This window comes from Mytilus galloprovincialis, chromosome 5, assembly GCF_965363235.1.
Source record: "Mytilus galloprovincialis chromosome 5, xbMytGall1.hap1.1, whole genome shotgun sequence".
Taxonomy (NCBI): Eukaryota; Metazoa; Mollusca; class Bivalvia; order Mytilida; family Mytilidae; genus Mytilus; species Mytilus galloprovincialis.
This window is the reverse complement of record NC_134842.1, coordinates 65878002-65900781: the sequence shown is the minus strand read 5'-3', so window position 1 is coordinate 65900781 and position 22780 is coordinate 65878002. Positions and strand designations below refer to the sequence as shown.

Here is a 22780-nt window from a genome sequence, read left to right as displayed (position 1 = left end):
CCAAAGATGATTGTGGCCAAGTTTGGATTAATTTGGCCAAGTAGTTTCAGAGGAGAAGATTTTTGTAAAAGATTACTTTAATTAACGAAAAATGGTTAAAAATTGACTATAAAGGGCAATAACTCCTAAACGGGTCAACTGACCGTTTGGTCATGTTGACTTATTTGTAGATCTTATTTTGCTGAACATTATTGCTGTTTACAGTTTGACTCTAACTATAATAATATTCAAGATAATAACCAAAAACAGCAAAATTTCTTCAAAATTACCAATTCAGGGGCAGCAACCCAACAACCGATTGACCGATTCATCTGAAAATTTCAGGGCAGATAGATCTTGACCTGATAAACATTTTTACCCCTGTCAGATTTGCTCTAAATGCTTTGGTTTTTGAGTTATAAGCCAAAAACTGCATTTTACCCCTATGTTCTATTTTTAGCCGTGGCGGCCATCTTGGTTGGTTGACCGGGTCACGCCACACATTTTTTAAACTAGATACCCCAATGATGATTGTGGCCAAGTTTGGTTTGATTTGGCCCAGTAGTTTCAGAGGAGAAGATTTTTGTAAAAGTTAACGACGACGGACGCAGGACGACGACGGACGACGACGGACGCAGGACGCCGGACGCAAAGTGATGGGAAAAGCTCACTTGGCCCTTCGGGCCAGGTGAGCTAAAAAGATAATGTTAAAGCAAATCACTCAGGTACTATAGAAACATTTATTTTTGTGGATACCAATTTTCGTGGATTGAAAGAAACTTTGCCTTTTTTTTCATTATATTCAATTTTGTGGTTATTGCTCAATTCTGCATAAAAGCCTAAAGAAAATGTTTATATCTTTAACTTCAGGTTAACCTGTATCAATGAAATCCACAAAAAATGGTAAACCACTTAAAATAATGAATTCACAGTAACTAAATCATGTAAATAGTCAAAGTATGAGACACTGCAGAATAATAAACAAGATTTCAGTTGAAACTATTAAAAAAATAAACAACAAATGAACAACATGCAGTAAACTGAAAATAAAGCAAACATTAAATTTACAGACATAAAACACATGATAAACAACAGCAAACAACTTCACTGTCAGCAGACTTACTATTCCTTTTCCTGTTCTAATAAATTCAATAACACATTTATATTTAAATTCATATTTAGACAATATAAATATTTAAATTAGAAAAGTGTCCAAGAAGTTTGTACAGTATCAAAATGTCTATACAAACAAATTTTGTATGGTTTAGATGAAGAATTTCTTATGAATTTGTGTTTAAAAGTTTCATTCGTCCTGTGTTGATGTTTGTGCCTTTTCTTAGTTAAAGGTATAATAGGAACTTTAAGCTGAAGAACAGCATTAAATACATGTGCATGTCATTATGTTCATAATCAAACTTGCCAAATTTCTGTTTTAGAACTGGTAATTTAACCTAATTGCTATTATTTTGCAATTGAGTGTCAGATAGAATTGAGAAATGTAAGTGATATTTTCTGAAGATAGCAAGTGTATTTCAATTTTAAAGTATTATTTAACAACTTAATAGACAATTAGTTTTTAAAATTGATCGGTTATCATATAAACAATGATAATTTGCAAGCAAGCTTCAAAGCTATTCTAGATTGCAATATGCAGCGTTTTCATCCTAAATTGAAAATTATTTTGAAATAAAAAAAGAATGTGTCACGAATGCCCCATTCATGCTTTGCAATTTTCCAATTTAAAAGGAGGCATTTCTTTAGAATGGCAAATGACTCACTACCTAAACTTTGTGTTTTTGTTCTTAGCATTGTGTAAGAGTTTCAGAAAAATTGATGAGACAAACTAAAGTCAGATAGCATATTGTCATGGAAAGCATAAAGGACATAAACGGTTAAAAGGGAAGATTCAACTGATGGTGCATTCATAGGCTTCACAGGCCAACATTATTTTCCTTGTATTTTAAATCTGTTAGAGTATTTTTTTATTTTTTTTTGTACTTTTAATATATGTCATCATGGTCATGTATGTACAGAAATGAGAATTATTGATTTTTTGAGACACTTACTTATGATATATCCCACAGTACAGTCATCTGGTAACCTTATGATGTCTCCTGTTGTCATTATCCTTCCTCCTCTGAAAATATAAAGTTAAAATTAAACATACTAAGAATGAATATCTTTTTTATGGTGATCATTTAGTCAAATCGACGATCTATGTTAGAAAATATTTTATAGATACAAGTCTTAGTCAAATAGGTAGTAGAAGCATGACTTAAAGTTGTTCATAAAATGACAGAAATGTGTCATATAGAGGTAAATCTGAGTATCATATTCCTTTGAAACAGCAGTAAAATGATAAATGTACTTTAGTCTGGTTACTGTCACAATGATCTTCAAACATCTTTAAGAATCTCACCACTGAAAAATTCTTATTCCAATTTTTGATGGTCCTAAAAATTGATCCATACAAATAATATTTAAAGGTATATATCTTACCCAGCATGTGGTACCATTTTATCAGCTAGACCTCTGCTTATACAGAAACCTGCACCTCCAGTTGCAAACCAAAATGCCAACTTTTGCTGTAATATAAAGGTTTTATAAATAATCTACCATACAGGACATATAGACTATACATGATGATAATCATCCATATATTTCTGTTTTTAAAATGTTGGATTGCTTAAAGCTTTGTAAAGCTTTCCCAATTTAATAAACAAAATACTGATTTTTTTATTAGATTTCACATAGATCTAATTTACTACACATAAGGCTAGATTTCAAGTCTAAAAATATGCGTGATTTTCATAGTCATTCTTGGTTTTAGTCAACTAACGTCAATACAAGTTCAAACTAAATTTTAAATCCAAGCAATTCAAAAGAATATAAAAGTGGCAATATAATTACTCCTGGGTTAGCTCTGTCTAGTACTTCCATTGGATGACTTATACTTGGTCTGCCTAAATACCAGTCATCACTGTGGTTATACTGCTGCAGAAACCCAACTAAAGCTGGTACATTCACATAGTTATCATCATCTACATGACAAAACCACCTGCAAAATTTTTAATAAAGTGTTAGCATATTGTGTTGTAGATAATAGTTACAAAATGCTTTATTTGTTGTAGAATCATTTACATGACAAAACCACCTGCAAAATGTTTAATAAGTGTTCATATTGTGTTGTAGATATGTTACACACTGCTTTATTTGTTGTAGATGTGTTATGTGTTGTAAATAAAAGCTACACAATTCTAATGATGTGTTATATGTGATGTAGATAAAGGTTATACAATGTGTAATGTGATATGTGTTGTAGATAAAAGATACACAATGTGTTATGTGTTGTACAAAGTTACACAATGTGTTACTGTACATGTACATGTTGTATTGTAGTTAAAAGTTGCACAATGTGTTGTGTACATGTTATCTGTTAAAAGTTACACAATGTGTTGTGTACATGTTATCTGTTAAAAGTTACACAATGTGTCAGTGTATAAACTATACACAATTTGTCACATGTTGAAGATACAAGTTACACAATGTGTTCTGTTTACAAAATGTCTCACTTGTTGTAGAAGAAATTTAAGTCATACATTATGTGGAATATTTTCTTTTTTTCTTCCGAGGTATTAATTGTCTGTGCATTTTGGTTATCCCTGTTCTCCTTTTTGTCGAGCCTTCGACTTTAGTCGAAAAAGCTAGACTAAGCGATCCTACATTCCGTCGTGGTCGGTGTCGTCGGCGGCGTCCACAAATATTCACTCTGTGGTTAAAGTTTTTGAAATTTTAATAACTTTCTTAAACCATACTGGATTTCTACCAAACTTGGACAGAAGCTTGTTTATGATTATAAGATAGTATCCAGAAGTAAATTTTGTGAAAATAAAATTCCATTTTTTCCGTATTTTACTTATAATTGGACTTAGTTTTTCTGCGGGAAAACATTACATACACTCTGTGGTTAAAGTTTTTAAAATTTAAATAACTTTCTTAAACTATCCTGGATTTCTATCAAACTTCGACAGAAGCTTATTTATGATCATAAGACAGTATCAAGAAGTAAATTTTCCGTATTTTACTTATAAATGCACTTAGTTTTTCTGCGGGAAAACATTACATCACTCTGTGGTTGTAGTTTTTAAAATTTTAATAACTTTCTTAAACTATCCTTGGTTTGTACCAAACTTGGACAGAAGCTTGTTTATGATCATAAGATAGTATCCAGAAGTAAATTCTGTAAAATGACAAATCCATTTTTTCCATAATATTTTACTTTAAATGGACTTTTTTTCTGCCAGGAAACAACACATTCACTCTGTGGTTAAATTTTTTTAAATTTTGATAACTTTCTTATACTATTTTTTATTTGTACCAAACTAAGACAGAAGCTTGTTTATGATCAAAAGCTAGTATCTAGAAGGACATTTTTTTAATATTTTGTACCTGTGTATCTGTATTTTACTTATAAATGGACTTAGTTTTTCTTCCAGTTAACATTACATCCAGTCTGCAGTTAAAGTTTTTAAAACATTTATTAGATTCATAAACTATCCAGGATTTTTTATGGAACTTGGACAGAAGCTTCCTACAATCCAAACATGGTATCAAGCAGAATATTTTTATTGATTTTTTCCCTCATTTTTGTTGATCCTGCAATTTACAGCAAAAGTAGGCGAGACACTGGGTTCCGCGGAACCCTTACAAATTTTTATGTATATTTAGCAGAATTTATCAAGTTGAAATGTGAGCTTTAAGTATTTGGTAAACATGGAATTGATGACTGATTGACTTCAAAATGTATCATATGCATGGTACCACAAGCTCACATGATTGATTTAATTTTTGTTGCTTAATATTCAGTGGCAAATATTTCATTCATGTTCACGACGAGAAGAGATTAACAATTAATACAATCGGGTTCTGTTAAGAATGATGTCTGGGATGAAGGTGAGTGAAATTTGGGCTATCACTGGAAAATGCAGGTATATGTAAATTGATTAGGGACAGATATTTTGCGCAGGCTAAAGGACACCCAACTCTGGCAAGCCTTGAAGGGTTGTACCGCTTGTCAGAAGAAGACCCAAGTGACCGTATTCCTATCCCCCATCCAACCTTAGGGTCAAACAAGTTCACATGAAGCTTGATATCAAATTTAAGGGAAATGATAGATAGTTCTTGAGTAAAATATGATGATGATGTCATACATGGCAATAAATATTATCTTCATATAGTCCTAAAATTGGCAGTTTATAATGTTAATTCAATAAACAAAACATTCTTGGAAATAGAATGTTTCAGGTTAGGTCAGTGTAGATGAAACAAATTAATCTTGATTTGCTGTTAATCATTTAGAAAGTTATCAACTTATTTCATCAACTGCATGTCTTAATTATTTCTTTTTTAATTAATATACCTTTTTTCACTTTCCATGAAGATGTCATATTCTCTAGCCATCTTACAGCACAATCCTTGTCTAAAATAGAAAAAAGAATATTGGATCATTTTTGTGGATAGAGTACATGGAGTTCTGCAAATCGTCATGTGGGTTATCTTTTCCCACCCTGATTCAATATATAATACATGATGGTAGACGGTTATTTTCATATGTTTTTGTGCTCAACCCAGTATTTATGACTTGTGAATTTCCTGTAAAATTAAACAATGCACAACAACTGAAAATATTTTCACATTACACTCTTCCTCTAACAGGGAGGTAACTTGATAACCAAAAATGATAAGTTACTAATTATATATAACAGGCAATATGCAAAGTTCAGTGATAGTAAGTTTCTCAGGGTCCTTTCTTGTTTTAAAGAAATAAGTCACACGATATTATCAGAAAGTAAGGAACTATACATCATTTGCATGAATTATCAGTAAAATTTTAGGTAAACAAAAATTCACATGACCCTAAGATTTCAGAAATGTAATGAATAAGAAGGTGAAAATTAGAAAAGTATTCTAAGTGCAAACCTAAATGTATTAGTCTTTCCTTCCACATCGTTTGACTTCAGCAATACACATGATACAAGGCAGATGCAAAGGAAAATATCAATGTTACATAATTTGATCAGATTTAACTTAGTAAATTGATTGGTGTTGAACACAACTTTCAGCACTTTATTGCTATCGGGTGATGGTCAGATTTTATCGGTGAAGGAAGCCAGTGCCTAGAGAGAACCATGCCACCAACCTTTGGTAGGAAAACTTACAATCCTAGTAATGTGGGACTAGACCTTACAACATCAGTAATCTGACAAGCTAATAGTACAGTAGTATTACTACTTAGACCACTCAGCCGGCGTTTTGCATTTGCGCCGATTTTTTCTTTCATTTGCGCCAATTTTTTTTTTTCAATTGCGCCGATATTTTTACAGGTAAATTACAGGTGAACAGATATAAGAAGATGTGGTATGAGTGCCAATGAGAGAACTCTCCATCCAAGTCATGTTATTTTTCATTTATCATTATAGACCTCTTCCGTTAGCCACTTGTACAAATTTAATGAATCACCATGGGGAGGTGGAAGAAGCCTACAAGATACATTTCCAGACTTTTTCCTTGACCGTACCCATAGTTCTTTAGCCTCCGTGTCTTTTGGACATCTGCCACATGATTATGCTCGTTCTGTGTTTTGACAATAGAATCTGTGGTGACTCTGGCTTTACACGATTTTATGGTACATTTGTAGGATATGTTGTTATGTTTCAGGACATTAACTAACCTTCCAATATGTATGGCCCTCTTTTGGCTCGTTTCAGCGTGCAATATGTCCATCATGTTACAACGAAGTTCCAGAACAATATGAATCAAAATTAACATAAATGAACCAGATTTTACCAGTGGTATCATATAGTATAGTACATGTACAAGTATTAACGTACCTGTAAATCTAATTACAGTGGCATAGCTAGGTCATATTTACGTGTACGCCCGAACCTTGGCGAGGAATTCAAGATACCAAAACGGGTAAATGTCAAACAATTGCTGTAGTGGGTTAGAACTAGGGAGCGAACCGGAATCTAAAGATATACCATTTCTGTCATTAAAAACTCATCAGTAGCAGCATACTTTAGAATCTTAATGGTTTATTTGTTATGTTAAATATTCATGTTGTTTTTTTAAATATATTGGCTATTGGATTTAGAAAAAATGTCAAAACCAGTAACTTTAAAAATATATTCAAAAAGAGCTGTGGGAGTAAAGCACTCAACCAACAAACCCACATATTTTATGTCCAAATTTCGTAAAAGAGGGACGAAAGATACCAGAGGGACAGTCACACTCTAAATCGAACACAGAAAACTAAAAAATAAACAACAAGAACCCAACAAAAAACTAAGGGTGATCCTAGATGCTCCGGAAGGATACGCAGATCCTGCTCCACATGTGGCACCCGTGGTGTTGCTCATGTTGGTAAATAGTCTTATTCGGTAGGTCACATTCATGAAAGGGAAGGAGATTGTAGTTACGGTGTAAGGACATATCCGATATCATTATTGAAACGGTTATTTCATAACAGTCAAACAACTCGCGATGACGTCCGTAAAATTTACGAAGGGATTATTTCATTTCACCATTTGGAACTCTTGGTTTAATAGCTTCCTTGTGAGCAGCAATCCTCTACCAAGAAAATCATGATAGGAAATCATGTGCAAGCACGCGAATATCATATCAATTGGGAGATATATACCCCGCATGCAGGTGCTGTTGGAATGTTGCAACTTAGAAATGGAAAGTTCATAAATTGAACATGTAATAATTCATATTCAGAGATATTCAGGTGCAATATTTGATATCGTAAAAGTTTCTGTTGGACACTGGTTCTCGTCTGGAATGTTCATCGCAAAAGTTTATCAGTCCATGACTGGATTTAGACAAAGTTTTGACAAAGAAATTGAGCTGATGTGCTTCTTACAAGTTCTTTCTATTTTCTGTAGATTTTTTTTTATCAAATTCAAGTGTACGCCCGGGCGTTTTGACGTAAACGTAGCTACCCGCCTGAATTAGGAGCAAACATAAAATCGGCGCAAATGAAAAAATGAAATCGGCCCAAATGAAAGAATGAATATTTTCTAAATCGGCGCAAATGTCATACGCCCCACTCAGCCAAGTGCTACCACCCCCATGATTTCATCAACCGCCCTTTTTAATGATGCTGAAACAACAACTTTCTCGAAAATCCTATTTCACTAAACAAAATACTCTAAGAATCTGCGGCTCTTTTTGCACTTCCATAACAGAGAAATATCTTTGTTGCATTATATGTACATTCCTAAATGCAGGTCCTGGGATTCTGAACTAAGTGATGGTTTGTACAGTAATACACTATGAAAAATCTCCCTAGATATTAAACGGTAATATACCAGTGTTGTTATCTCAAATCACCAGAAAATGAGTAACCATCTGTGTTATTGTAATTTACTCTAAACCCAAAGGGGTGAATTTTACTGAATCATCCTGTGCGTATTGCACAAGTTATATGTGGGTCAACTGGGATTCAATGACACATAAATAAAATGCATATAAAAGCAGTTTTTGTATCACTGGTTTATTGTTTCAGTTTGAAGACAAATATTTATCATTATCAAATAATTTACCAAAATCTGATTAAGACATAATTGAAATAAAATGACTATTTCAAATGATGAGACTGTCATTAAAGTGAGACGGTTAGCGCTATACTATCAGGTTTAATCCACCATTTTCTACATTTGAAAATGCCTGTACCAAGTCAGGAATATGACAGTTCTTGTCCATTCGTTTTTGATGCGCTTTGTTATTTGATTTTGCCATGTGATTATCATGATTATGGACTTTCCGAATTGATTTTCCTCTAAGTTCAGTATTTTTGTGATTTTACTTTTTCAAAAAGATTTATAAAGAGATTGAAAAATAATTACAGGCTGCAAGCTACATTTTGTCCAACATTATAGACTAAAATTAAGAAAATTTTAATTCATGACCAACATTCTGACTAAAAAATGTAACAAAATCATCTTCATTTGAGGGGAATAAGTTTAACTATAACGAATGAGCTGACAATATACACAACTTATTTGTAAATCTTGTCATGCTACCCTAAACCTTGGAATAATTCTAAATTTCAGATAAAAAATTTCACACTTTTTTTTCTGAAAACTTGACATCTGTAACTATTGCAATTTCAACTATTTTCCAAGAAGAAAGAAATGACAATACACTGAAATTGTGTTCTCAAATTGAATAAAGAATGTTGATATAATGTAGTTGACATTTCTCTAATCATATTTACATTTCAATCTAAGTACTTACCTGTAATGTGAATCTGCACAAAACGTGTTGATGAAATGATCAGCTTAAAAAAAGAAAATAGAAAGATTATGCTAATAATTCTTTTTTTCTTCAGACATGTCAGATTTTTATTCTAAATTCAAGTTGGTCTAAATAAAATTATAAGGACAGATATCCCATCAAAGTATACTGTGGATTCAGTATAATCATGATAATTCAAGAGATACACTTTCATTGGATTACATCAGTAAAAGTAACAAGTTTAAATGTTCAACATTGTCTATCGATTTGTATGCAGATGTTGACAAACCACCAGATTGAAATACCCCAAAAAATAAATGAATCCACAGTTCTAAGATCTTTATCAGGTTTATATTGAATAATCTTAAATTTAAGTTACCATATGATTACATATATGATAAAAGAAAATCTCGTCATTTTAATTGATATACTAGAACACACCTGTGATATCGCGGGTTCGTGACTGAATTAAAATATATAACTATGTGTAAGCCTTATTTTTAAAGTATTGGTATTGTCATCTGATAAAGTCATGCCGATTATAAGATACACAGTTTTCTCTGCTTTCAAAATTTTTCTGTTTGAACCCGTCGACCTGGGACTTATCAATTATTGGTAATATTAATTATTAGGAAAACAAAAGGTCCTGGAATGGAGTATTTTTCAATCAACAGCATTGTAAATAAAGTTGAATTCTTTTATTTGCTGTTTTACGTCATGCCCGCTAACAAATTAAAAACTGTACCTGTACGCCTTATTTTAGGTCCAGATTTTTAGTATTCGTATTGTTATCTTAGAAAGTCTTACTGATTAAAATACTACACTAGGGAACAATTTGACAATGATTGAATTTAGTAGTGTCAACCCTGTGATTATAACCTGTATATATAGCAAAATCCTAAATACACTGTTTGGTGGTGCGCCTGTCAAATGCGGAACGTACACATAAGGTAATAGGTAACAGGTGAATATACTATTGGTATCGGCATTGGATTCGACGCGGAACTTGTTAATTATTGGCAATATTAATTGTGGAAAACAAAAGGGTCTGGAGTGGTGTAATTTTTAATCTACACCATTGTCCTATATAAGTTATATATAAAGTTGAATTCTTTGAATTGTCGTTTTTACCCAATGACGGCTGACAATAGATAAGTATCTTTGTTCAATATAGAATAACTAATCTTGTAATATCATTAGACTATACAATTTAAGGGAGCTACCATTTGATTTTTATGGGGGGGGGGCTAGGATGAAATTTGAAAAAAATAGGCAGGACAGGAGTTTTGAGTAAAAAAAAAGCAGGATGAGACAATTGCAAAAAAAAAAGTCAGGACGACAATTTAGGTAAAAAAAAGTCAGGATAAACTAAAAAAAAAAAAAGCTAAGATGGTTAATTTGCATTTATTGAAATTAAAACAAAGGGTATCTGAAATATAAAAAAATAGGCAGGACAGGAGTTTTGAGTAAAAAAAAAGCAGGATGAGACAATTGCAAAAAAAAAAGTCAGGACGACAATTTAGGTAAAAAAAAGTCAGGATAAACTAAAAAAAAAAAAAGCTAAGATGGTTAATTTGCATTTATTGAAATTAAAACAAAGGGTATCTGAAAGATTAGTCAAATACAACACTTAAAAGGATGTACCTGTTTATAATTCAGCATAAATTTAAACACATGCATAGGATGTTGTACAATAGTAGAACTTTCCTCAATACAAGGGGGGCTAACATACATGTGTATGAAGTGAAATATCATTGATTCATTGATATACCACAATGATTACGAGTCTGACCTTAAGCTATAACAATCAGACATAAATTTAAAGGGAAGATGGCATTAATCCAATTTGAATGATGAGGAACAAAATGATCAGACAAGAGGTTATCTCCCCTTAGGACAAAGATGTACTTTAAAGAGAGTTTATATGTTCTATTACAGTCAGGAAAGTGACGAGACGGCATTCTTGTCTGACTGGAAAAATGTACTGAAATTAAACTTCTTTCATGATCATCATTAAACCTCTAACATGCTGACATATCATATCAAACCTCTAACGTATTGACCCAACAGACATTAACAGCGGGTTATTTCTCTGAAAATTGAAGCTGTAAGCAAATTCTAAGGTTTCTTTCAATTAGCATGAATAGTGTTTTAATTTAAAAGTCTTTGAAGTTGATTTGTTGATAAACCTTTAACTTTAAAGTATTTACAAACATGATAAATTTAAGGGAAACAAGTGAAACTGCGAGCTACTGCTCACTGATGATACCCCCGCTGCAAGTGGATAATATTAATAGTGTAAAAATATGCAAGTGTTAGGTAAACAGGAAGTTGTCGAGTGATGAATCTGTAAACGCATCACACGGTATAGCTGACTTATATAAATCCTGAAACCAAATTTCAGAAATCCTTGTATTGTAGTTCCTGAGAAAAATGTGACGAAAATTTTCAACTTGGCTATCACGTGTAAAATCATACAAGTGTTCGGTAAACAGGAAGTTGTCAAGTGATCAATCTGAAAACGCATCACACGGTATACATGTAGCTGACTTAGATTAACCCTGAAACCAAATTTCAAAAATCCTTGAATTGTAGTTCCTGAGAAAAATGTGACGAAAATTTTCAACTTGGCTATCATGTGTAAAATCATACAAGTGTTCGGTAAACAGGAAGTTGTCAAGTGATCAATCTGAAAACGCATCACACGGTATAGCTAACTTAGATAAACCCTGACAGCAAATTTCAGAAATCCTTGTATTGTAGTTCCTCAGAAAAATGTGACGAAAATTTTCAACTTGGCTATCATGTGTAAAATCATACAAGTGTTCAGTAAACAGGAAGTTGTCAAGTGATCAATCTGAAAACGCATCACACGGTATAGCTGACTTAGATAAACCCTGAAACCAAATTTCAGAAATCCTTGTATTGTAGTTCCTGAGAAAAATGCGACGAAAAATATTCATGGGACGGACGGACTGACTGACGGAAGGACAGACAGAGGTAAAACAGTATACCCCCCCTTTTTTAAAGCGGGGGTATAAAAAGCATTTTGCTTAAGAATAAATTACATTTGGTATGTTATTGTTTATCAGCATACATGTACTTCATTGTATCCCAAAATAATTTGTAAAAAAAAAGATAAAAAAATTACAGTAATTTTTAACTCAAACTTCATGCATGTAACATTAACATGTATATACCATGTATACCCGACTATAGAAAAACTTACCATGAACATTTTCTGGAATGGGTGAATCATTATCTGTAAATATATAGGTCTGAAAAGGAGAATATATAGAACTGTTATCATGTACTAGAATGAAACAATACATTTTGTTCATGACATAAAAGCTGGATGTATTTTGCACATCTAGCATATATATACAATGACTTTTATTATTATGTAAAAATTATTATGTAAAACTATATTGATTATAATTTAAAATTAAATCTACAAAGGAGTAGGTTCAGTAAGACCCCTTTTTGGCCCCAAAATATAGCAGTTTTACAAAATTGTTAAAATGTAAACCTTTAGTTATTTATTGGACAGTAGAATGCTTCTGCTACATAAATATGGGCTGTTTTTTGACAATACAATGCACATATATCCGGTACTAGCACCATTAAGTCATGCTAAATTACTGAAATCCTCATAATTCTAGCATTTTAGTTAAATTTTAGACGGTTTTCGTGTAAAACAAAAGTGGCCGCATTCGTGTTCATCCTTAATATTGAAATGTAAGTTGTATTTTATGATATAACATAACATATATAAAGGTTGAGGATGAACACGGATGCGGCCACTTTCATTTTTACCAAAAACCATCTGAAAAGTGACATTTTTCAGCATATTAGGTAGATTTTTCATATTTGAGCTTGAATCGGATCGTTTTTAATGACTAAATCTGTTATAATCTTTCACATAAACTAATTAATTCAAATAAAATAGACACTTAAGTGTTTAAAAAGTGGTCAAAATCTTTCGTCAGATGAACCTGAAATTTGAGGCCAAAATCGGTCCTTACCGGACCTACTCCTTTAATAATTTTCCTATACTTCAAAGATATTCATGTAACTTCATTATCTGTTTTCTGTATAAATTCATATTTTTTTCATTTTCTGTTTATACATGAATTTGTGTTTCTTTCATTTTCTGATTCATTTTAATAAATTTTGAACATTTACCAGGCATGTACATCATTCATGTCATTCAGAATTTCTGTTTAGCATCACAAAATTTTGTATCAAGCTTGAGTTGTCATTGATATCATCATGATCAAACTAATTTATAAAATCTTACACATGTAATTAACAATTCAAGTATAAAGGGCAACGTTCGTCATACCTTCAACATCGACTTCAATCAAATGCTTTGAATCTCTAAATGCAAGTGTTCATGCCAAACACTCACATGATACCACATGGACTTAACCTTATACAGGGAAGATAAAACCCGTGGATTCCGGTAAAAAAGTTTTGAGCGGGAAATACAAATATAAGATTTTCGGTAGGAACGAAAAATAATTAAAATAAAATATTGCTGGTAAATACAAATAAAAGATTTTCAGTCGGAACGAATTTATAGGGTCGGTCGGTAAAGGGCAAACAAACAATATTTTAATTTAAGCCTAACCAGTGTAATTTTTCTGACAAAACAGTTGGTTCAAAATTTTTTTAAATTTTTATATTTTTGTTAAAGGGTCAAAGTAAATGCATTGGCAAAGTTTTATGAAAATTAAACAAGCCAAATTAATTTAAGTGAAAGTGTTGGGTACCACCTTAAGACAAAAAAAAAATTAAAACTAGTATCTCAATTGTTTGTAAAACAATTGAAAGGTCTTTCCTGTAAAAGTGATGTTTTCGTAATGTACCTTGTACGACCTTTCGTTTGATATACGACAAGCATACCTTCTGAAACTTTCCACTTTTAACACTTAATGACCTCATACGCCTACATTTTTGAGATCGGAATTATGATATAAATAACATAGAGTAGATGAGCTTTCATTTGATATGCAACAACTCTATGTTCTAGAAAGTTTGATTTTTGCACTTAATAACCCTATCCAACTAATTTTTGGAGGTCGGGATTTGATATTTCCAATGTACACATCATGACCTTTCATTTAATATACAACAACCCTATCTTAAAAGAAAATTTATTTTTTGCACTCAATGACCCCATCGAACCCATTTTTGGGAGACGTCAATTTTAAATTTGAAATGTACCTTTATGTTCTTTCATTTGATATGCGACAACCTTACCATCTGAGAAATTTGAATGTTTGCACTAAATGAACCCGCTCGTCCTCCTGGGATGAAAAGGGGGTTTAAAATTTTCATTTTTAAGTAGAGTTTATTTAGACCTTCAATTTGATATATCAGATGACCCCATTTGATAAAGTGCAAAAAATGATGCAATATCAACTATATAAATAGAAGTTATGAAACTTACAAAGTCAATGCAAAACTTGAAAATTTCAAATTGAATTTTTGGCGTTTTTTCCATGGAATGTTTTTGGTATTTGGTCAAACATAGAACTATGTTAACCTCTTCAATTTCTAAAACATTTTAAGAGGTACGCTCTTGTTGATTCAGAAATACATGCCTCCGCTGGCAAAACTTCAAACTGCATTATCTCTACAGCAACAATAGATATATATATATATCTCAAATCTGTTAAATGATAAATGATCTACAGTTGAAGGACAACATTATAGAAAAAGAATTGGGACAATTTCAAAGTTCACCAAGGTCACAATTAATCATCAAATATATGATGCAATACCAAACTTAAGAACCGGAAGTCGTAGAGACACGGGACTAGCACCACTTGTGCTCAACCTGTTCAGACAGTATCGAGAAGGAAATTTTTATTGATGTTTTTCCTCATTTTGTTGAGTCTGCGATTAACAGCAAAAGTAGGCGAGACACTGGGTTCCGCGGAACCCTTACAAATTTTTTTTACTATTAGCATTTGATTAAAAGCTGACGTTAATAGAGTTAACTCCCTTTAGTGTTATATACCCTTTAATACTTTGAGTAATATGCCATAAAGGGATTTTAGTCAACATACCTCAATTATTTCCACTAATATGCCATAAAGGGATTTTAGTCAACATACCACAATTATTTCCTCTATCAGTTTTTTATAAATTTTTGTCTCATAAAAAAAAATTGCACAGAGCAGATAGTTTAAAAAACATTTTTTACGCCTACCTTTTCCATGATCAATCGCCATTTCATATCTTCTGCTACTTAAATATCAAGTCCTGAAGCCACACATGTTTTAATTTTTGTTCACAAATGGGCAAATGGGCAATCTTAGCATTGCAATATGACTTCCCAATTTAAGGTCCAAAATAACAGTAGTTTAAAATCTGAATTCCTGAAAAGGATAAGATGACAATTTACAATTTGTATTTCCTATCATCATATTTTATTTACTGAAGCATTTTTAAATGTGTTGTGTACCTGCTGATATAGTCCAGGCAATTACTGAAAACAGTAATATTACTTTTTTATATAATATTACAAGTAAAAGTATGGCCGCCCTTACTTTAAATAGAACATAGGGGTCAAATGCAGTTTTTGGCTAATATCTCAAAAACGAAAGCATTTAGAGCAAATCTGACATGGGGGTAAAAATGTTCATAAGGTCAAGATCTATCAGCCCTGAAATTTTCAGACGAATCAAACAAACCATTGTTGGGTTGCTGCCACTTAATTGGTAATTTTAAGGAAATTTTGCAGTTTTTATACGACCGCAAAATTTGAAAAATTTTTCGTCGTATATTGCTATCACGTTGGCGTCGTCGTCGTCGTCGTCGTCATCCGAATACTTTTAGTTTTCGCACTCTAACTTTAGTAAAAGTGAATGGAAATCTATGAAATTTTAACACAAGGTTTATGACCACAAAAGGAAGGTTGGTATTGATTTTGGGAGTTTTGGTCCCAACATTTTAGGAATTAGGGGCCAAAAAGGGCCCAAAAAAGCATTTTCTTGGTTTTCGCACAATAACTTAAGTTTAAGTAAATAGAAATCTATGAAATTTTGACACAAGGTTTATGACCACAAAAGGAAGGTTGGGATTGATTTTGGGAGTTTTGGTTCTAACAGATTAGGAATTAGGGGCCAAAAAAGGGCCCAAATAAGCATTATTCTTGGTTTTCGCACAATAACTTTAGTTTAAGTAAATAGAAATCAATGAAATTTAAACACAATGTTAATGACTACAAAAGGAAGGTTGGTATTGATTTTGGGAGTTTAGGTCCCAACAGTTTAGGAATTAGGGGCCAAAAAGGGACCCAAATAAGCATTTTTCTTGGTTTTCGCACCATAACGTTAGTATAAGTAAATAGAAATCTATGAAATTTAAACACAAGGTTTATGACCATAAAAGGAAGGTTGGTATTGATTTTGGGAGTTTTGGTCCCAACAGAATAAGGGGCCCAAAGGGTCCAAAATTAAACTTTGTTTGATTTCATCAAAATTGAATAATTGGGGTTCTTTGATATGCCGAATCTAACTGTCATGACTGTGTATGTAGATTCTTAACTTTTGGTCCCGTTTTCAAATTGGTCTACATTAAGGTCCAAAGGGTCCAAAATTAAACTTAGTTTGATTTTGACAAAAAATGAATCAGTTAGGTTCTTTGATATGCTGAATCTAAAAATGTACTTAGATTCTTGATTATTGGCCCAGTTTTCAAGTTGGTCCAAATCGGGGTCCAAAATTAAACTTTGTTTAACAGCAAAATAAAATTTCATGTAGACAAGAAAAGATACCAAAGAAGACATCATAAGTCTTAACTTGTGTCTCATTCCCTTTGATGATTACAAATAAAATATGTTTATATTAAGGGGGCTCTCCAGTATAAATCTTTTTTTTCTTTCTAATATATGATTTCTTTATATTTTTCTATAAACATGATAAATGAACTTTATCATATACTTAATAGAACAAGAGGCTCTCAAGAGCCTGAATCGCTCACCTGGTAAACAATGCCTTATTGAACATATTGAACCATGCCAGGCAAACATGTACAGCTAACAATTCTTCAATATTAGAAATACAAGTTCTACCATGTTTACATGTTTCCTTCTAATATAATATGCATACAAGAAGAGGGGCAGGACGTTATTTTTATTACATTATAGTTACAATAAAAGAATTTTAACAATAAAATTGTTATTGTTACATTATTAAATTGTTATTCTTTCGAATTTCTTCATTCATGATTTGGATTTATTCCACTGCTGAGAAGGGGCAAGGGGCTCCAATAACAGCAAAACAGTTAAATGATTTCATTAATAACAGTTAGGCATGGACCATTTAACTTGTAGGGGGACATGGTTTTTTTTCTGGTCAGAATATTTTCTATTTTTTGGAAGTAGCACAACAAATTATTTTTTTTGCAAATTGCAAATTGAAAATTTCAGGACAGGTAGACCTTGACCTAATAAATATTTTAACTTCTAGTCTTATTTGCTCTAAATGCTGGAGTTTTTTAGATATAAGCCAAAAACTGCATTTTACCCTGTGTTCTATTTTTAGCCATGACGGCCATGTTTTTAGACAAAATAGAAAATAAAACACAAACTTTATTTTATACACCCTACTGATCATTCAGTTGAAGTTTGGTTGAATTTGGTTGAGTAGTTTTAGAGGAGAAGATTTTTTAAAGTTAGCAAATATGATGAACAAATTGTGAAAAAATTGTCATTAAAGGACAATAACCCCTTAAGGGGTCAATTGACAATTTTGGTCATATTTAACTTATTTGTAGATCTTACTTTGCTGATCATTTTAGCTGTTTACAGCTTATCTTTATCTATAATGATATTCAAGATAATGACCAACCAGATGCTCCACAGGGCGTAGCTTTATACGACCGCAGAGGTTGAACCCTGAACGGTTGGGGAAAGTATGGACACAACATTCAAGCTGGATTCAGCTCTAAATTTGGATTGTGATTAAATAGTTGACACAGCATAGGTTTCTGACACAGAATGAATGTGTTCTAATGAACTTAAAATTTTCGTTTTCTCTTAGAGCAATTCACTATGCTGTTGAATATTAATCCTCTCAAAAAAATGTTTGAAGAAATTTTCTTTTTTATTTATGAAATTTCAAATGAGAAAAATTGAACCCAATTTTTTTAATCACATCCCCCTTTCCCTTATTCCAAAACTAATCTCAATTAAAATTTCTAATGGAGTTTGCAACAATAACTACTCATTTAAATACATCATAAAATATTAAGATGTAAAAAAACTGCTTGTTATCACTGAATGGTAAAGATTATTTTAATTTATCAGTTGGTAGTAAAAAGTGAATATACATTGTATATTGTATATAACAAAGATTTAAGTTGATTCTGGACAAAGAAAGATAACTCCAATTAAAAAAAAATCTTGCTATTGCACAATATTTTTCAATTAGATATTTCTTGCTTACTATTCTGGACAAAGAAAGATAACTCTAATTTAAAAAAAATTTGCTATTTCACAATATTGTGCAATTAGATATTTCTTGCCATTGCGCAATACTGTGCAATTGAAAAGACTTGCTATTGCACAATACTTAATATAATAATTTTAGATCCTGATTTGGACCAACTTGAAAACTGGGCCCATAATAAAAAATCTAAGTACATTTTTGGATTCAGCATATCAAAGAACCCCAAGATTTCAATTTTTGTTAAAATCAGACTAAGTTTAATTTTGGACCCTTTGGACTTTAGTGTAGACCAATTTGAAAACAGGACCAAAAATGAAGAATCTACATACACAGTTAGATTTGGTATATCAAAGAACCCCATTTATTCAATTTTTGATGAAGTCAAACAAAGTTTAATTTTGGACCCCGATTTGGACCAACTTGAAAACTGGGCCAATAATCAAGAATCTAAGTACATTTTTAGATTCAGCATATCAAAGAACCTAACTGATTTATTTTTTGTCAAAATCAAACTAAGTTTAATTTTGGACCCTTTGGACCTTAATGTAGACCAATTTGAAAACGGGACCAAAAGTTAAGAATCTACATACACAGTCATGACAGTTAGATTCGGCATATCAAAGAACCCCAATTATTCAATTTTGATGAAATCAAACAAAGTTTAATTTTGGACCCTTTGGGCCCCTTATTCTGTTGGGACCAAAACTCCCAAAATCAATACCAACCTTCCTTTTATGGTCATAAACCTTGTGTTTAAATTTCATAGATTTCTTTTTACTTATACTAACGTTATGGTGCGAAAACCAAGAAAAATGCTTATTTGGGTCCCTTTTTGGCCCCTAATTCCTAAACTGTTGGGACCTAAACTCCCAAAATCAATACCAACCTTCCTTTTGTAGTCATTAACATTGTGTTTAAATTTCATTGATTTCTATTTACTTAAACTAAAGTTATTGTGCGAAAACCAAGAATAATGCTTATTTGGGCCCTTTTTTGGCCCCTAATTCCTAAACTGTTAGAACCAAAACTCCCAAAATCAATCCCAACCTTCCTTTTGTGGTCATAAACCTTGTGTCAAAATTTCATAGATTTCTATTTACTTAAACTTAAGTTATTGTGCGAAAACCAAGAAAATGCTTTTTTGGGCCCTTTTTGGCCCCTAATTCCTAAAATGTTGGGACCAAAACTCCCAAAATCAATACCAACCTTCCTTTTGTGGTCATAAACCTTGTGTTAAAATTTCATAGATTTCCATTCACTTTTACTAAAGTTAGAGTGCGAAAACTAAAAGTATTCGGATGACGACGACGACGACGACGACGACGCCAACGTGATAGCAATATACGACGAAAAATTTTTCAAATTTTGCGGTCGTATAAAAACTGCAAAATTTCCTTAAAATTACCAATTAAGTGGCAGCAACCCAACAATGGTTTGTTTGATTCGTCTGAAAATTTCAGGGCTGATAGATCTTGACCTAATGAACATTTTTACCCCCATGTCAGATTTGCTCTAAATGCTTTCGTTTTTGAGATATTAGCCAAAAACTGCATTTGACCCCTATGTTCTATTTAAAGTAAGGGCGGCCATGTTTTTTGACGGATCAAAAATCGAAGTACACACTTTGTGCAGGATAATCTAAGGAACTATCATGCTAAGTTTCATCCAAATCCATTCAGTAGTTTCAGAGGAGAAGATGTTTGAAAAATTGTCAACGACAACAGACGACGACGACGGACGCCAAGTGATGAGAAAAGCTCACATGGCCTTTTAGGCCAGGTGAGCTAAAAATGAAATAAAAAAATTGGGTCACCGTTCATTTACGCTAACAATCTGCCTCTGAAAGAAGCATAATTTTTTGTTAATGTCCTTATTTACTGTTGAACTAATAGGAGAAAAAGAGGTAATATCGAAATAAAAAAAGAACTAAATTACAGAAATCGCTTAAATTTTACAAGTATTTAGTTTATGTACAGCTTTTTGAAAACAATAATAAAAAATATAGGTCATCGATGATTTAAAAAAGATATTTCAACTTTAATGCCAAAAAAATGTATTTTTGCATCAAAGGGAGATAATTTGGAGCTTTTTCAATGCTATAAACATATTAAAAGTCACCTGGGGGCAAACAAAATTGATTTTTTTAGTTGATTTTTGTACCATATCATAAAGCAATAACTAATAGTGTGATGAATAAAATTTGTAATGAAAAAATTCGTAAGGGTTCCGCGGAACCCAGTGTCTCACCTACTTTTGCTGTAAATCGCAGGCTGAACAAAAAAAAGGAAAACAAGAGGCTGTCACAACGACAGCAAACCGGATTTATTAACATTTATTTGTGTCCTAGCAATATCACAAGAACCATTACTGATGAATAGTGAAAGGGAAAATCGTCAATATCAAATTTGACCTCCATTTTGTCATCAGTATCAACATATTAAAATTAGAAAAGCTTAGATTGAATGGTTCATGAGTAAATGCAATAAAGTGAATGGAAACGCCATTTTACGATCTTTCAAGAACCATAACTCCTGAACGGTAAAAGTCAAAATCGTCATTATTGAACATGTTGAACTTGACCTCTATTTTGTCATCAGTAACAACATATAAAAATTTCAAAAGCTTTGGTTGAATGGTTCATGAGAAAATGCACGGACATGACTGGAAACACCATTTTTCAATCTTTCAAGAACCATAACTCCTGAACGGTAAAATTCAAAATCGTCATTATTGAACTTGACCTCCATTTTGTCATCAGTAACAACATATTAAAATTTGGGAAGCTTTGGTAGAACAGTTCATGTGTAAATACACGGACACGACTGGAAACTCCATTTTTCAGTCTTTCAAGAACCATAACTCCTGAACGGTAAAAGTCAAAATCGTCATTATTGAACTTGACCTCCATTTTGTCATCAGTAACAACATATTAAAATTTGGGAAGCTTTGGTAGAACAGTTCATGCGTAAATGCACGGACACGACTGGAAAAACCATTTTTCAATCTTTCAAGAACCATAACTCCTGAACGGTAAAAGTCAAAATCGCCATTATTGAACTTGACCTTCATTTAGTTGTCAGTAACAACATATTAAAATTTTAAAAGCTTTGGTTGAACGGTTCATGAGTTAATGCACGGACAACATTTGATTGACGCCCGAAAAATACTGAAAAAATGAATTTAATTTTTTACAAAATTAAGTTCTGGATACTATCTTATGATCATAAACAAGCTTCTGTCCAAGTTTGGTACAAACCCAGGATAGTTTAAGAAAGTTAAAGTTAAAAAACTACCTTGATCAAAAACTTTAACCTGAACTTTGCTCTATCATTTTCTATGTTCAGTGGACCATGAAACTTGGGTCAAAACTATAATTTGGCATTAAAATTAGAAAGATCATATCATGGGGAACATGTGTACTAAGCTGAATGGACTTCAAATTCTTCAAAAACTACCTTGACCAAAAACTTAAACCTGAAGCGAACGGACACACAGATGGACGAACTAACGAACGAACGAACGGAGGCACAGACCAGAAAACATAATGCCTCTCTACTATCGTAGGTGGGGCAATCGTAGGTGGGGCATAAAAATGAAATCACATTTAAAATTTTTTTTTACACCAGAAATCAGGGACGTTCTCTGAAAGCAGGAAATATATTTCCTGACTTGTGCTCAACCTGTTCAGACGTCTCAGACTATTTTTACTCAAAAGATTTTATCATTTAAACAGGAACAGAGGTTAAAGACAAATCCAATCAAGGTGCACTCAGTGGGTTGAAAGATGCTTCAGATTTAAGATCCCCCTTGCACACAACACAAATCATGTGGCAAGGCATTATGTTTGTTTTCCTTGATTCCAAATCATATAGAAGCTTCAAAGCAAAAAAGCTTTGATTTAAAACGTTTGATGACTGCAGCATCAGAAAGGTATAAAAAAAACCAACGCATCGGAAAGATATCACTAAAAACCATCATAGAAAAAAAAAAATTTGGAAAAGAATTGCCGATAAAAATTTTCGTGTTGCAGTGATTTT

General features: G+C 32.3%; 1 protein-coding gene across 7 annotated transcripts in view; it reads right to left on the bottom strand.

Moving 5' to 3' along the window:
• LOC143076272 (fringe glycosyltransferase-like) overlaps positions 1–22780 on the bottom strand; it is a 37261-nt gene that overhangs the window by 10502 nt on the left and 3979 nt on the right. For 2 of the 7 annotated variants that reach the window (XR_012978590.1, XM_076252005.1), the window contains exons 4-9: positions 12509–12557; positions 9280–9322; positions 5399–5458; positions 2890–3037; positions 2479–2564; positions 2046–2116 (exon numbers count right to left, since the gene is read on the bottom strand). Coding sequence is in view for 6 of the 7 variants with exons in the window: in XM_076252005.1 (XP_076108120.1) it covers positions 2046–2116; positions 2479–2564; positions 2890–3037; positions 5399–5458; positions 9280–9322; positions 12509–12557 (457 nt within the window). In the remaining variant the exon portion in view is untranslated. Of the gene's footprint in view, positions 1–2045; positions 2117–2478; positions 2565–2889; positions 3038–5398; positions 5459–9279; positions 9323–12508; positions 12558–13464; positions 13533–13624; positions 13649–15499; positions 15669–22780 lie in introns of those variants that run through there. The other 5 variants (XM_076252006.1, XM_076252007.1, XM_076252010.1 and 2 more) reach the window with 5 other exon arrangements.